We start from the raw sequence: 13393 nt of genomic DNA on the forward strand, positions 1-13393 counted from the left end.
TGCGACACGGCGCACAACCAAGGAAGCGTAGTGAAGAGCTGCCAAAAACATCCGCTGGCGAGGATGGCTAGCTAAATAAGTTATCCTAGAATAAGATACGACTCCGACAAGGTATCGCCGTTCTAGGCATTACATAGGTAAGTCATGAAGACATTAAAATAATGCATTTTCTGGTTACGAAACTAAGTCTATGTAGCTGCTTTAGCTAACGGCAATTTACTATTGCTAGCAAGCGCCCTCCATCATTGCAACATTAGCAAATCATTAGCAAGAATAGAGCTCTGCTTTTGGCGAATCTGCTTCAAGTTAGTGATATGATTTATCCTCGTCTGTTTAGATGACTTCGTTTGCTATCGTTTGAAGTCAGCATCTCTTTGCTTGCTTTATAAACGCTATTATTCAAACGTGCATTTTGATTGGTTTCAACCTCAAAATCATCATGAAAAAGGTTTAATCACTCAAGCCAGGAGTGACCACTGAGTAGTCCTTTGGCTGGTAGAGTTTAAATTTCAATACAAGATTTAATAATCAATCTAATACGTCAACACGTGTATTCATATCATGCAATGCACAAGACAAGTTATTATGTTTTAATATTTACCAAATCATAACTAATTTAACTAACTAATTTTTTAGAGTAAACTTTACACTGTAAATATGTAAGTACGTCGATTCTATTTTCTTTCCTTTTTAATTATATTGTCTATTTTGCCATTGCTATTGTTCTTGTAATATTCTGATGCTGCGACAAACAAATTTCCCCATCTGCGAGACATTAAAGGATTTCTGATTCTGATTCTGATTACCAATGACTATAGCGCATTGTGGCAAAGGCATTCAACTAGAAGTGAATTTTGTGGTATCAGTTATATTTATTCACATATTGAACCTATTGAAGTTTCCTCCTGTAAATATAAAGAAATCTATGTGTGTGGTTTTTTTTCTTGTTTGTATCTGTAGTAACATACAAGAACATATTAACTTTTATAGAAGTCTGATATAATTTTGAGCAAATGGACATGTTTTGTTCATATTTTTCCATACTATAGTACAGAGTTTTATGCATTGTGGAACTTAGTTGTCTCTCTGTTAGACTGCTTCATATCTGTTCAAAAACATTGTCTCTGGCTGGTAATATTACATCAGACCCTGTCTCAGCTTTTGTCGTCAATCTAAGGATTTCATTTCATTCACACAGATTCAGCTGAACAGACTGCGAAACTCTTTTGTTCCTTAAACCATTAAATTAGTTTGGTTTCTAAGTAGTAGTAGTCTTAAGTGTACCTGTTTGGACAAGCATTAAGTTTAAGTGCGTGAATAATTATTTTGCACTGCAGTTACTGATTGATAATGTCTGATGTGACATGTATTTGAAGTATTTGTTTTGTTGTAACACTGTGTATGCTGTGGGACACAAGACACATTTTTGAAAAATGTTCTTATTAAAGTGAAACCAAACTGAGTTATAACCCTGATAGACCAACAACAAGTTACTCTTGTCCCCAGCAGGTGGAGGTCAAACAGAGACGTCGACCCTTTCACAGTCTTCACTTGTCTTCACAGGTACCCTGTGGACTTGTTTTCAGCATTTCTTATGTGACACACGAAAGAGGATCCATGTCTTTTCTTGTAAGTGTTTACCAGGTACTTCTTATTTTAGAAATGTGTTCACACAGCCAGTTTCCTGGACAAGGATTCAATGTAATCCCTGACCTCAGATTAAGTCTACAGTACTCATATTTTTTAATTTATATTTTCGTTGAAGTTTGTTTTCTTGCCAGGAAGAAGGCTTAATTCCTGTAAGGGAATCGGCCTATAATCACATCTATGACAGCTTTATTGCAAGCCATCAGGCACTGTATTTATCATGCTAAGACAATAATGTACTGTTATATTTATAAAGTTCTTACAGAGACCGATTTGCCTATTCACCAAGCGCTGCTTACAGAGAACAAAGGCTGCATGAAATTGGCATTTTGAAAACTGAGCTTTCTATGGCTTTCTCTTTTACACAAGAGACAAAACCTTGACAGCTGCAAATTAGGAAGTCGGGCATGAACCATCTTTATTCAACTGCTTTAAATATGTTTCTGTTTCTGTGGAGCATTTTCTTATTCTTGCTTGCATTTTCTCTCTTTTCTCTGTGTCTGTTTGTCCTTCACTTTCTGTGTCTGTCAGCGTTGGGTAACTGAGAAATTGAGTGTGGAGAGCCTGCGGGATTTGGAGTTATTCGGAGGTGAGGTTCATGGCAAACAGAGATACTAAAAAAAGGGTTTAGCATTCACAAACCACTGCTTACACACTATGCCCTTCATCAGTACAAATAGAAAACAATATTATGTTCTGGTTGAAGCTTTGCTCTAAGTGAGTGGTTGCTTTGCTCTGCTGCTCAGATTTCATTCTTGAATTACAATTAGGAAAGTTTTCCTTTCAGTCAATCAGTCATCTGTCCTCATTGATTCTGTTTGCTACAATAATTTGTCAGTGGACGGAAATAATAAAGGCCCTCTTTAATCAATATCTCATGTGGGCTTGTCACATGAGAAGTCTGTGCCATTTAATTTAATGCTTCTGGTGAGTGGTGGGTGTGTTTATCTTGTGTGAGGTTGCATATTTGTTTTGGGCTGTTTAATTTGCTTTTCTACCTAAACCTGACTTTATCCTTCTTGTGTTTACGTCTGTTTTTAAGCACTTTTGCTTTGTCTGAATTTAATAGAACTTTTGTCATGTCAGATATAATTACAGCAAAATATTGAACTCAGTGTGGTGTCGAGCTTTGAGATAGCAGTTAATCCTGAGCCAGTACATGGTAGTTTTTTAAGCTTTATTGGTCCACACATGCTATAATGAAATTACTGCAAATATGAGCTGATAACTGGGGAAACATTTTACGTCAGTGGTAATTACAGCTACAAGCTGGGCTGGTGTGTCTCCAACATGGTATCATGAATGGTGGAATAATAGCAGTCAAAAAACTGCAGTACATAGATTATATTTTGTCACAATATAAAATATAAGCCAATAAATATAATGTTGGCAGTTGGTTATATGTGTGTTGGGGCTTAGTTTTGCGTTATCAAGCTTGAAATTTTCTACACAAGCACATCTAAAATCTATATGAAATCCTCCCCCACTGCTGAAAATTTTTGTCAGGCATTTCCTTCTGGAGTGGAACTAGAGACCACCATAGCTACACAGCAAAACAGAAAATAACTGACATTGGACCTAAAACTGTGATACTTACTGTTTTGATTGTGCAAAACTGTATTCCTTCTCCAGTGGGAGTGGAGCAAAAGTGTGTCATTCTCACAGTTTTTGAACTAGATGAGATGAGTTCCCTTTTACTTTTCCCAGTAGTCTGTGATTTGAACCACCCACCTTCCAGTCATGAATATCTCTTGTGGATTGATGCAGAGCTGATTTGATTGGTTAAAATTTCATAAAAAGCAAACAAATAATTTTGTCAGAAGATATGAGGCCTGAGAAAATACATTCTCCCAAAAAGCAACTCTATGAGAAAAGGACCTCAAGGCCTGAATGGTTCAGTTCTACTACCAATTACTACTACACAACATTGTTGTGTGAGACTGCAAATTAAATGTGACTTTCCAGTTTTTGCAACAGTGGTGTGCTTGTGTATTTAAGCGCCATGTTTCTGCTCATCCATAATGAGTATAATTTTTGGCACATATTTTAATCTTTTGTGTATTGTGGAAAGTTTCTGGGGTGGATTATGCTTTCTTTCTTTGCAAGCTTTCACCTCATTTTCATTTTCTCGTGAGTGGATCAGTGCTCCATGCTGCATGTTTGTTCAAGTGTATCATTTGTGTTTTTGGCTGCGTTCTGTTCCCATTGCCTTACATAATACCTGGGAAGAACCTGCAGGGTTTAGCTGGATTAATTTCCATTTTTGAATTTGCTTTGGAAAGAAAAAAATGTGATTAGGTGGTTTATGCAGATGTAAGCACTCTACTGTGGATTTGTTTTTGCATTTCTTTTCAATCAAATTCCCACAAGTTAAAACGAAAACTATCTGTGTCGATGATGCGTCACTTTGACCACCCACGGTCACCTGAAAGACAAAGCTGCTGGTTCAGACAAATCCTCTTAGTGACATGGAAGTCAGTAGAGGACATCTATCAAATTCTGCAGCCTGCTGCCAACTCCTGTGCCCAGATGCTGCATATCCCAGTTCAAGAGCTGCTCTAAACACCGATCCTTCTCTTGTTTTGTGTGTGTACATGTCTTTATGTCATTGATGTGGTTTTTCTACCCCAGAGCAAGCTCAGGGACTCTCTCACAGGAAAGTAAGTGTGGTACTCCTGTCACTGCATCATCATCCCCCATTTTGCCCTTTGTGTATGTGCGTGCATGCATGTGTATGTGCGCACACAGATTTATATGTAGAGGAATCCACAAACCCCTGAGGCTTTGCACATTTATGTATGCATGAGTGTGCAGTTCATGACACGCGCTGTACACGCTCGTAGCTTAGAAACCTCACGTCACTCACCAAAGCTTCTGTTGGGGAGGATGGGGAATCAGTAGAATGTACAGTCGAGCGTTTTTTTCCCTTTAAAAGAGAATTAATAGTCCTGTCTGAGTCCTCAGTGTGCTGTTAACATGCTGTGCTCCGGGTAACTGCTTTGTTTTGGGTTTTGATGTTGTCTCACTAAAAGTCACATTTCTGTTGTGAGCGTTTCTGCCTGTCAGTGCTGACGACCCTGCTGCTGATGGTGAACTGATGGTTTCACACTTAACAGTCACACTGTGCTGTCAACCATTGTGTGTTCCTGTGAGCTTTAGGTGGACGGAGCTCCATGAGTTCAGCTGTAGCAATGCATGGCAGCCCCTTCTGAATCTGATCACATTTGTACAGCAACAAATGTGATCAGATCAACATTTACCAATGTTTCCTTAACTGATGGCTGCCATAGCATGTCTGCCGTCATGCCAGTATGCCAGTTTTAGTGTGTACTGTCTGGAAAGTTTATATATGGGAAAGGGAATTGTCTGGCTTCACATCTGGAAAACTATACAAACACATTAAACAACTCCTGAGGATATTTTCAGAGTTGTATGTGTCTCTGATCTTGAGATTGTAGTCATATCTGGCCTGTAGGATACAATTACGCTCAAGGAAGTGCACTATTCTCATTTTGAATGTGCGTCTTTCATTCTGGTCACCATGGAAACAATCCAAATATTCATGCAGCTTGCCTTCATTGCGTCCACAGCTTGCTACTGCAATCTGTCCCTTTCCATCATTTGAATGGCAATAAATTGATGGAATTAAGGAGTCCTCACTGCCAAGAATATTAACCTTTCTCTACATATATTTGTGATGCACAAGCCGAAAAGGAATTTTTAGCTAAACACAGGAAGGCATAGGCATGATATTCTGTTTATAATCACATTATTACAGAAGCAGGAGTTAATCTAAAAGTAACCACAAATAATGGTTTCACGAATACTGTTTTAATCAGTTGTCTTGGGCCATTAAAACAACATGTGTAGTTCTATAATAAGTGGATGACGTTGAAATATGTTTTCAGTAGATACTTACGTTGACTAAATATTTTGCTGATGGTATGATGTATTTTTTTCTCCGGCTAGTGCCAGGGGTCATGCTAACACACCTTGATAACACTCCCCACCCTGTCCCGTGGTGATGTTTTAACAGTTCTCACACACATGAGCGCACAACCCTCTGGTATTCACTCACAAGTTATTGAACGCTGTCCTTTACTGTAGTGAGTGACATCACTGTAAGAGCACATCTTCATTTGCTCTGTTTCCTCCCCTACCCCCTCACCTCCAGGCCCATGAGGACAGCCAGGAGAGTCTGACCTCCCTCCCACGTCGGGACACGATGGGCAGCTTCCTCCCTGACAGTGGCTCCTATGAGCTCCTCACCATTATAGGTATGTAAAGGAAACACTTAAACTCGTCTGATCGAATGACTGGTCTTTCAAAGATGGTGTAGTTGAAACAGTTGAGTTATTTTGTACAATGAAAATTTCTTTGGGGAATAAATAATAGAACAATATAAACAGCAATAAAAAAGGTTGGCATCGGCTATTGCCCAGTAGTTATTTTAAGGATCGATGTTGTCCAAGAATTCTACTGCCGGTGCCAAGTGTCATTCAGTTTTTTAAATAGGCAGCAAGCCATTAGAAGCTGTACTGGCTGTAGTGCACTTTGTACTGCCAAATAGTAAAAATCATATACTTTCACTTCTGTCTTACTTCGACACACAAAAAGTACCTAAGCTATGAAATGAGTAGGTGTATAAATGAAGTCTGTGTCTGTGCTTTAGGTCGGGGCCTGGACGACTTGATGACAGTGAACCTGGCTCGATACAGACCCACTGGGGAGCACGTAGCCATCCGACGGATCGACCTCGAGTCCTGCACCAATGACATGGTTACATACCTACAGGTCTGCATCAGTACTCATCACTGTGCCATGACTCAGCTCCCCTGTAGCCTTTGCCTCTCTCTCATTAGTAGATAAAATGTCCCTTCTTTCATCTCGCTGCTTCATTGGGAATGCTTATGTAACCTCTGTCTCTGTGTTCTGATTAACTTTCCTGTCTTTCCTGCTCAGCCTCATATTTCTAATTAGGCAGAATCATCTTCTCGTCTCTGCCTGTCATTTTGAAATAATAACGTCTAATTTATTTTTCTCTGCCTCCCAGGGTGAACTACACGTGTCAAAGTTGTTTCACCACCCCAGTATTTTACCCTACAAGAGCGTCTTTATAGCAGAAAATGAGCTGTGGGTCATCACTCCCTTCATGGCTTATGGTAAGAAATGCTCTAAACGTACTGTATTCTGTTACACATAATTAGTATGAGAAGTAAAGTATGTTACCTATAAGCCCATAGAGGACAGCCCTCTCATGATTATGCATGTTTGCTGGTCTTTCAGGGTCAGCCAGAGATCTGATCTGCACGCATTTCACTGATGGTATGAGTGAGCTGACCATTGCATACATTTTGCTGGGCATGCTCAAAGCTCTGGAATACATCCACCACATGGGATACGTGCACCGGTAAGAGTTTCTAAAGGCAGACTTGCACCACATATAATTTTCATGCCAAATCAAAAATAATAAAAGGTAATACAGGTTATGTGGTGATATTCAGTGTCTTAACTGTCTTTGGTGCTGTGTAGGAGTGTGAAGGCCAGCCATGTGTTGATCTCAGCAGACGGACAGGTCTGCATGTCGGGTCTACGGAGCATCTTCAGTCTGATCCGTCATGGTCAGAGGGCCAGAGTCGTCCATGACTTCCCCCAGTACAGCGTCAAGGTGCTGCCCTGGCTCAGCCCTGAGGTGCTACAGCAGGTAGGGTACCGTCTCTGCCCCTGCTCAGCAAGTTTTGAAAATGCTGTTCAAAGGAAGCAGTTCTCTGTGCTGCATTTATCACAGTTGAATGGAAGTAGAAGTAAAATGTGGATGAAACTAACAGTAAATTTCATATTTGACTGTTTACTGTCAGAACCTGCAGGGCTACGACTCTCGGTCAGACATCTACAGCCTTGGCATCACAGCCTGTGAACTGGCAAATGGACATGTCCCCTTCAAAGACATGCCAGCTACACAGGTCAGGAAACGCCTATCCACCCCATATCTGTTCTTTTGCACCATATTAACTGTTTATAGCCAGTAATGTAGTTAGAATTAGAAGTGGGGTTTACTAGTTTTTATCACCTCTAATAGATTGATTATCAATATCCACTTCCTATTCTGCAGATGCTGCTGGAGAAGTTAAACGGAACAGTGCCATGTTTGCTGGACACCACCACTATCCCACCAGAGGAACTGTCACTGAAACCGTCTCGCTCTGGGGCCGACTCTGGGATCTGTGAGGGTCCGGTAGCCGGAAGTGTTCGCCACTCCAACGGAGAGCCCTCCTCATCATCAGGAGGACATCCATACAACCGCACGTTCTCCCCACTCTTCCACGCCTTTGTCGAGCTGTGTCTGCAGCGAGACCCAGAAAAGAGGTTGGCCTCAATATTACTGCATGCTGAATTATTGATTAGGATCATTTTAATGTTCAAGGCATTAATTGTTTTCTACTTTGTTTTCCTCCAGACCGTCTGCCTCCACTCTCACAGGCCATCCCTTCTTCAAACAGGTGTGTAAGAGGTTAATCTCAACATTTTCATTATTGCCGCTTTATTATAATCTTTTTACATCTGGTGCATGTAAACTATTTTCTTAGCATAGTAGCTAAAATGAGTTCCTGTAACTGGTTGAAAGTGAACATTGTGGTGTGACAGGACAGGGAGGGCGTACGCTTAATGATTCAGAAAATCTGACTAAATGGATAGATTGTAGCTACTGCAATCCAAAAAAACACTTTCATAGATGTTTCCACTTGTTTTCACTTTGAATATGAAATTAGGGTGGCAATAGAACTACTTATTTTATTATTTATGATGTGAAGAATACATTAAGTTATATCTAAGACTGTCCATCCTTTTTTCCATCCTGTCAGATCAAAAGGCGGCCCTCGGAGGCACTGCCTGAGCTATTACGGCCCGTGTCACCCATCACCAGCTACGAGAGCTCCCAGCTGCAGGGCTCCCCCTCTGGACTGGCTAGTCTGGAGTCGGGTTTCAGCCACTTGGAGGTTGATGATTGGGACTTCTGACAGTGGAGGACTTGGAGGGGAGGCACTTGTAGGATCCCAACAGGAATCTCTCCGAGCAAACAGGACGAGATCTGTTTTTGTAATGGCCCTGATGTAAATAATTCAAATGTCATCCTAAAAGGAATTTGCTGTTCTCGGACAGAGGTTAAAAGCCAGCAGCCGTCTTGCCTCTTTTTGATGTGTCTCGCACGCTATGGTTCTCTAGATACGCACAGACATTGCACTGACAGCCTCTCTCTCTTTATTACTTACCAAACACACACACACATACCTGTTTACAGATTATAGTCACACATGGAGCCAAAACACAACTGGACTCCTCTATTCCTCATGCTGAGGTTTCCAGAGGAAGGTCCAGGATCTACCTGTAGCCTAAACCTAAAGATTCACATCAGATGAATCAGTGGGAAGCTGCTTCTAAATATTCAGAGGGGGCACTCTACCTCTTGTCTGAACATGCCCGCTTGATGCGACCCATCTGCTCGGTGAGACCACCATAAGGGTGCACACGGGTCCTCTCTCAGCTTTCTCTACACCAGATGGAAAGCTTTGACTTTGTCGTTGTTGTTTTTGAGGGTCAACTAAATGAACAGCATGTATACACATTTCTTAGCTCTTTGCCTGCGCTATAGTGTAAACTACATCTTGTGCTTTACGCATTACTTTTGTTGCACAGAGGTCTGGCATAACGTCTGTTGGGTTTAACCTTCAAAGCATAGAAGTTTGTATTTTCTTGAACTTACTCTGGGTGTGATGTTACTTATGTCAAACGTGAATGTTACATTGGTGCTTGTTTTGTCTGCTTGTACATTTGAAAGTGAGGGCAAAGTGTTGCATATGTCAAACTTGAGTTTTAACAATAAACATTGTTCACTTTGATGTTTAAACTTGATGATACCACACAGTGAGACAGTTGACTATCTAAAAAAAAATGTTTTTATTCCAAATTTACACAGACAAACACAAAAGGGGAGGGCTTAAAAGGTTCAGATGTTGCTAATCTTCCTCATCTGATGGTGGCTGGTCTGTTGCAGCTTGCCGTTTCTCCATCTTGGCCATCAGCTCTGGAATAAAGAAAACATGATTGAGGGAAATCATAAAGCTGCATTCATCTCAAAGATCTCTTAGAATTAGCTGATTCCAACTTCTTATCACAGAACCTGCTCACCTTTAGCAGGGTTGAAGACACCGTTGGTTTGAGTGTTGCACACATAACAGCGCTTGGACTTGCGGTAATGCTGAAGAGCACAGGCCTCACAAAAATAGTGCCGGCACCTGAGAGACATTTGACTGGTTATCAAATAGCAACTGGTAATAACCGAGGCAAGTGAAGAGGCAGAGGAAAAGAAGCTTACTTTGTAATGATGGGATTCTTGAAGGACTCCCTGCAGATGAAACACTTGAAGGGCAAATCCTCGTCATCACTGCTCACCTCGTAGTTCTCATCATCTAGATGAAAGCATCGTATTGTTCAGGAAAATGCTAATGCAGGCACACAAGGTTGGCATGAACTACTCTTTGTCCTAAACTCACCATTGCCGCCGTATCTGCCCTCTTCCAGTTCCCTCTCAATCTGCCAGCCATGTTTGTAGTCTGATCTGTCGTGAAGGAACTTGCAGCTGTCTAAAAGCAGAAGAGAACATGAGAGCCACTAAAGTGAACACTCTAAATGTCAATACAGTTTTGGTCATTTCACTGATGACTGATTGTTTAAGGGTACAAAAATCATCATCATTACCAACCTCCAAAACCACAGAAACCAGTCTCCTTGTAGTCTTTGCAGATGTCTGGCTGGTAGTCCCACCTGACGGTGGCTCTGAGGTGTTCAGGGGCCCGGATTGGTCCTTTTCTGTTAAATGGGTTGAAGAAAAGATGATATGTAGCAACATTAATTGATAACATATTAGCATTCACAGGTGGAGAGTGTCTCGCCTTAGTACTCACCTGACCATGCCAGAGGAGGCATTGCCCATGGTGGTATCTTTCGGCTTGATGAACTTTTGATAGTTGTTGATGCCGCGGTAGATTTTATCATCCTCTTTTCCCTCCAGCTCCTGTTGAAGGAGAAAAAGGCCTCAGATTGATGTGGCATAAAAACTGGGTGCATAATTTAACTTAAACTGAGAAAAATCAAATCACAAATGTTATATTTCAGGTATGACTTGGTGCTGTTATTTTTCGATATGCATACTAGTGCGTCAGTAATTCACATTTAACTAGAATGATAACAAAATGAAAGAGAAAGACTTCATGAATGTATACAAAATTGTAGCTTTTTACAAAAATGTGACAAAACCACTTAATCTCCCACCTCTAAGACTTTCTGACTCCTCTCAAAGATCGCCTGAGCGTCCTTGTCTCTCTCTGTGTCCAGCTCATATGTTGCAGTTGCACCCATGTCGTCAGGTCCCTCTGGTTTCTTTTTTAAGGCAAGACAGAAAGATTAGATAAGACTGAGAAAGATTTCTCCAGTACTTCCATCAAGCTGAGAGATTAGGGCTTCACAAAAACACGACAGACTGTGAATGCACAGAAACGAACAGTTCAATCATCACAGCTCGGAAAAAAATCTGGATGCAGATGGTGAACATTTTTTGACCACTGAGTAGCTGGGAATTATTATTTATTTTTTTTCCAAGGAGACAATTGTTTCTCATTCCTTTTCACTGATTGGTGGACTAAAAACATTACATTTTATGGTCTTGCCAATCTTGCAAAATAAAATATGCTTTTAAAGTGTCAACTTACTGCCGAACGTGTGGACTTGTAGGCAACAGTGATCTTCTTGTCCTCTTTTTCTCCTTCACTTTCACTGGATGATACAGCATCTCTCTCCACCTTTTTAGACTGAACAGGAACAAAACCAGGGGTCAGGCTTGCCTCACTTTTTAATTCAAGATAAATCTGGACAGCAATCAGTATTGTTTTTACTGTACCCTTTGAATCATGGGGTTGACTTTAGAGTCTTTCTTTGCTCGTCTGACCACAGAGCTCTGGTCCTCATCACTTTTGTCATCTGGAAAAAATAAATCAGTGATGAAGTCTGAATGTGGTTCTCCATGATCGGTGAAAGCACTCACAACTCGCTGCTAGTCAAGCCCTCGGGTGGTCACAGCTGACATTAGATCAGCCACTCTCATTCGTACTAATCTGTCATGGAACATCTGAAAAGATGTACGCTGCATGAACATGTCGCACCCTTACAAAAGTCCGAGGGAGCGCGAACGCAGCACAGATGAGGTAACCATTTTCAACAGTGCAGAACATTTTAACAACACAACCACAGTTTATCTACAGTTATCACCATTGCTTCGTTCGTAACACATTTGGCTATAGCAGTTAGTCAAATGCCATTTTTAATGACAGATATACGAGAACTAACAAATACGTGCTAGTGAGGGTAACTGTAAGCTAATTTGTGTTTGACATTTTCAGCACCGTTGACGAAGCCACCGCGGATTCTCATCATGAAAAGCAACAGAAACATTAGTTAAATGAGTCATTAATACCTTTATCGCTGTCGCTCGCTTGTCTCTTTCGTCCAGCGAACTTCTTGGTTGATTTTTTGAACAAAAAAGTGCAAGGTCCCGGTTTTGGCTCCTCAGATTCCGCCATCTTCCCTTAAATATAGACATAAACAGCCACTTGCTTCACAGCGACCTCTGCCGTCCCGGAGTGTCTTCAGTACGAGCTCGGATCAGTCGCCTCCTGCTGGGCAAAAGGAAAATTACTAACCCTACTGTCCATCATAACATTATTCTGAAAACATATGTAAAATGTTAAAACATTAAATAAATAAATACATGTGTTTCCGTCGCAGAGGAAAAAAAACGGTACATGATGCCTTCAAGTCTCACGGAAATACAGCAATTATATAAGTTGTTCATAGTAGACGTTTAGGAGAAAATATGGATAAGTTGAAATAAATAAATAAGTGCTCTTGAAATGCAAAGTGAGAAGAATACCCACATAATCACGTAAATGAATACAGAGATTGGAAAATTAATACATTGATTAAAAAAAATTGGGAAAGTAAATAAATAGTTGAATATATACAAAGTTAACTCAATACTCAGGCTAATTAAAGCAGAAATATCTAATTATGTCACGTTTTTCAAATTGATTTATAGCTATATTTATTATTTTGCACGTTTTGATTATGTATGCTCAGTTTTGTCCCCATGCATGCTGTAACCAGTACCCCTTGTCAAATAATAATGAATCGCTTTGGTATCCATGTAGGCCTACAATATCTTTTTGGTGTTAAAAATGTCCACATCAATTGGAAAAAACTCTGAAATTGGTAACTTTATTTGTTGTTCTTGGTTTTTGAATATGATATTTCCATAACAGACACAATATCAGCTCTGTCAATATAGGGGGATAAAACATGTGTGCTGAAAGGCACTTTATTTTGACATATTTAAGCTATTTAGTATGAATCTGTACAGAAATACACAAAGTACTCAAAATTTGTTCGGATATTTTAGTGTTTCACTTGACTGTTAATTCTTGACATATCTGGATTTTTTATTTTTGTTTTGTGAATATTTTGGTCTCCAAAAATAATGCGACACATTTCATTTGACTTGTACTGCATATCCATGCACATGCATATATGCGCCAATATCCCTAGCTAATTTTGAGAGGTGTACGTGAAGGCATCATCTCCACTAGTCTCTCAGCTGTGCCAAAAGCATGACGTACGCTGAACAAAACCGGAAACA

At 40.3% G+C, this 13393-nt stretch overlaps 2 protein-coding genes across 5 annotated transcripts; one reads left to right on the plus strand and one right to left on the minus strand.

The window, feature by feature from the left end:
- Position 1: 1 nt before the first annotated feature.
- Positions 2-9545, plus strand: strada (STE20 related adaptor alpha). Of its 4 annotated transcripts, none has more exons than XM_030407535.1 (13): positions 2-137; positions 1564-1629; positions 2179-2236; positions 4279-4307; positions 5822-5924; positions 6320-6441; positions 6701-6809; positions 6934-7057; positions 7180-7351; positions 7506-7610; positions 7760-8013; positions 8105-8147; positions 8511-9545. In XM_030407535.1, exons 2-13 carry the CDS (start codon positions 1618-1620, stop codon positions 8664-8666), a joined length of 1287 nt encoding a protein of 428 aa, XP_030263395.1. In that variant the 5' UTR covers positions 2-137; positions 1564-1617; the 3' UTR covers positions 8667-9545. The 4 variants fall into 4 exon arrangements, with proteins under 4 accessions (XP_030263395.1, XP_030263397.1, XP_030263396.1 ...); XM_030407536.1 differs by having other exon boundaries at positions 7-137; positions 1507-1629; XM_030407539.1 differs by lacking the exon at positions 4279-4307 and having other exon boundaries at positions 13-137.
- Positions 9546-9579: 34 nt separating this feature from the next.
- rnf113a (ring finger protein 113A) lies at positions 9580-12338 on the minus strand. Its single transcript, XM_030407540.1, has 10 exons — positions 12176-12338; positions 11603-11682; positions 11415-11513; positions 10978-11085; positions 10611-10720; positions 10409-10515; positions 10200-10289; positions 10022-10115; positions 9835-9941; positions 9580-9730 (listed from the first exon to the last, which is right to left on the minus strand). Exons 1-10 carry the CDS (start codon positions 12279-12281, stop codon positions 9663-9665), a joined length of 969 nt encoding a protein of 322 aa, XP_030263400.1. The 5' UTR covers positions 12282-12338; the 3' UTR covers positions 9580-9662.
- Between the last annotated feature and the right edge of the window lie 1055 nt (positions 12339-13393).

The sequence above is a fragment of the Sparus aurata genome, chromosome 23 (assembly GCF_900880675.1).
Source record: "Sparus aurata chromosome 23, fSpaAur1.1, whole genome shotgun sequence".
Taxonomy (NCBI): Eukaryota; Metazoa; Chordata; class Actinopteri; order Spariformes; family Sparidae; genus Sparus; species Sparus aurata.

Excerpts from the sequence above, each read along its gene's own strand:
- strada (XM_030407535.1), top strand. Across the intron at positions 2,237-4,278 it reads GGATTTGGAGTTATTCGGAG|AGCAAGCTCAGGGACTCTCT; the intron begins GTGAGGTTCATG and ends TTTCTACCCCAG. Across the intron at positions 7,611-7,759 it reads AAGACATGCCAGCTACACAG|ATGCTGCTGGAGAAGTTAAA; the intron begins GTCAGGAAACGC and ends CCTATTCTGCAG.
- rnf113a (XM_030407540.1), bottom strand. The coding sequence starts at position 12,281 with ATGGCGGAATCTGAGGAGCCAAAACCGGGACCTTGCACTTTTTTGTTC. Across the intron at positions 11,514-11,602 it reads TCAACCCCATGATTCAAAGG|TCTAAAAAGGTGGAGAGAGA; the intron begins GTACAGTAAAAA and ends GTTCCTGTTCAG. Across the intron at positions 10,721-10,977 it reads GGAGTCAGAAAGTCTTAGAG|GAGCTGGAGGGAAAAGAGGA; the intron begins GTGGGAGATTAA and ends CTCCTTCAACAG.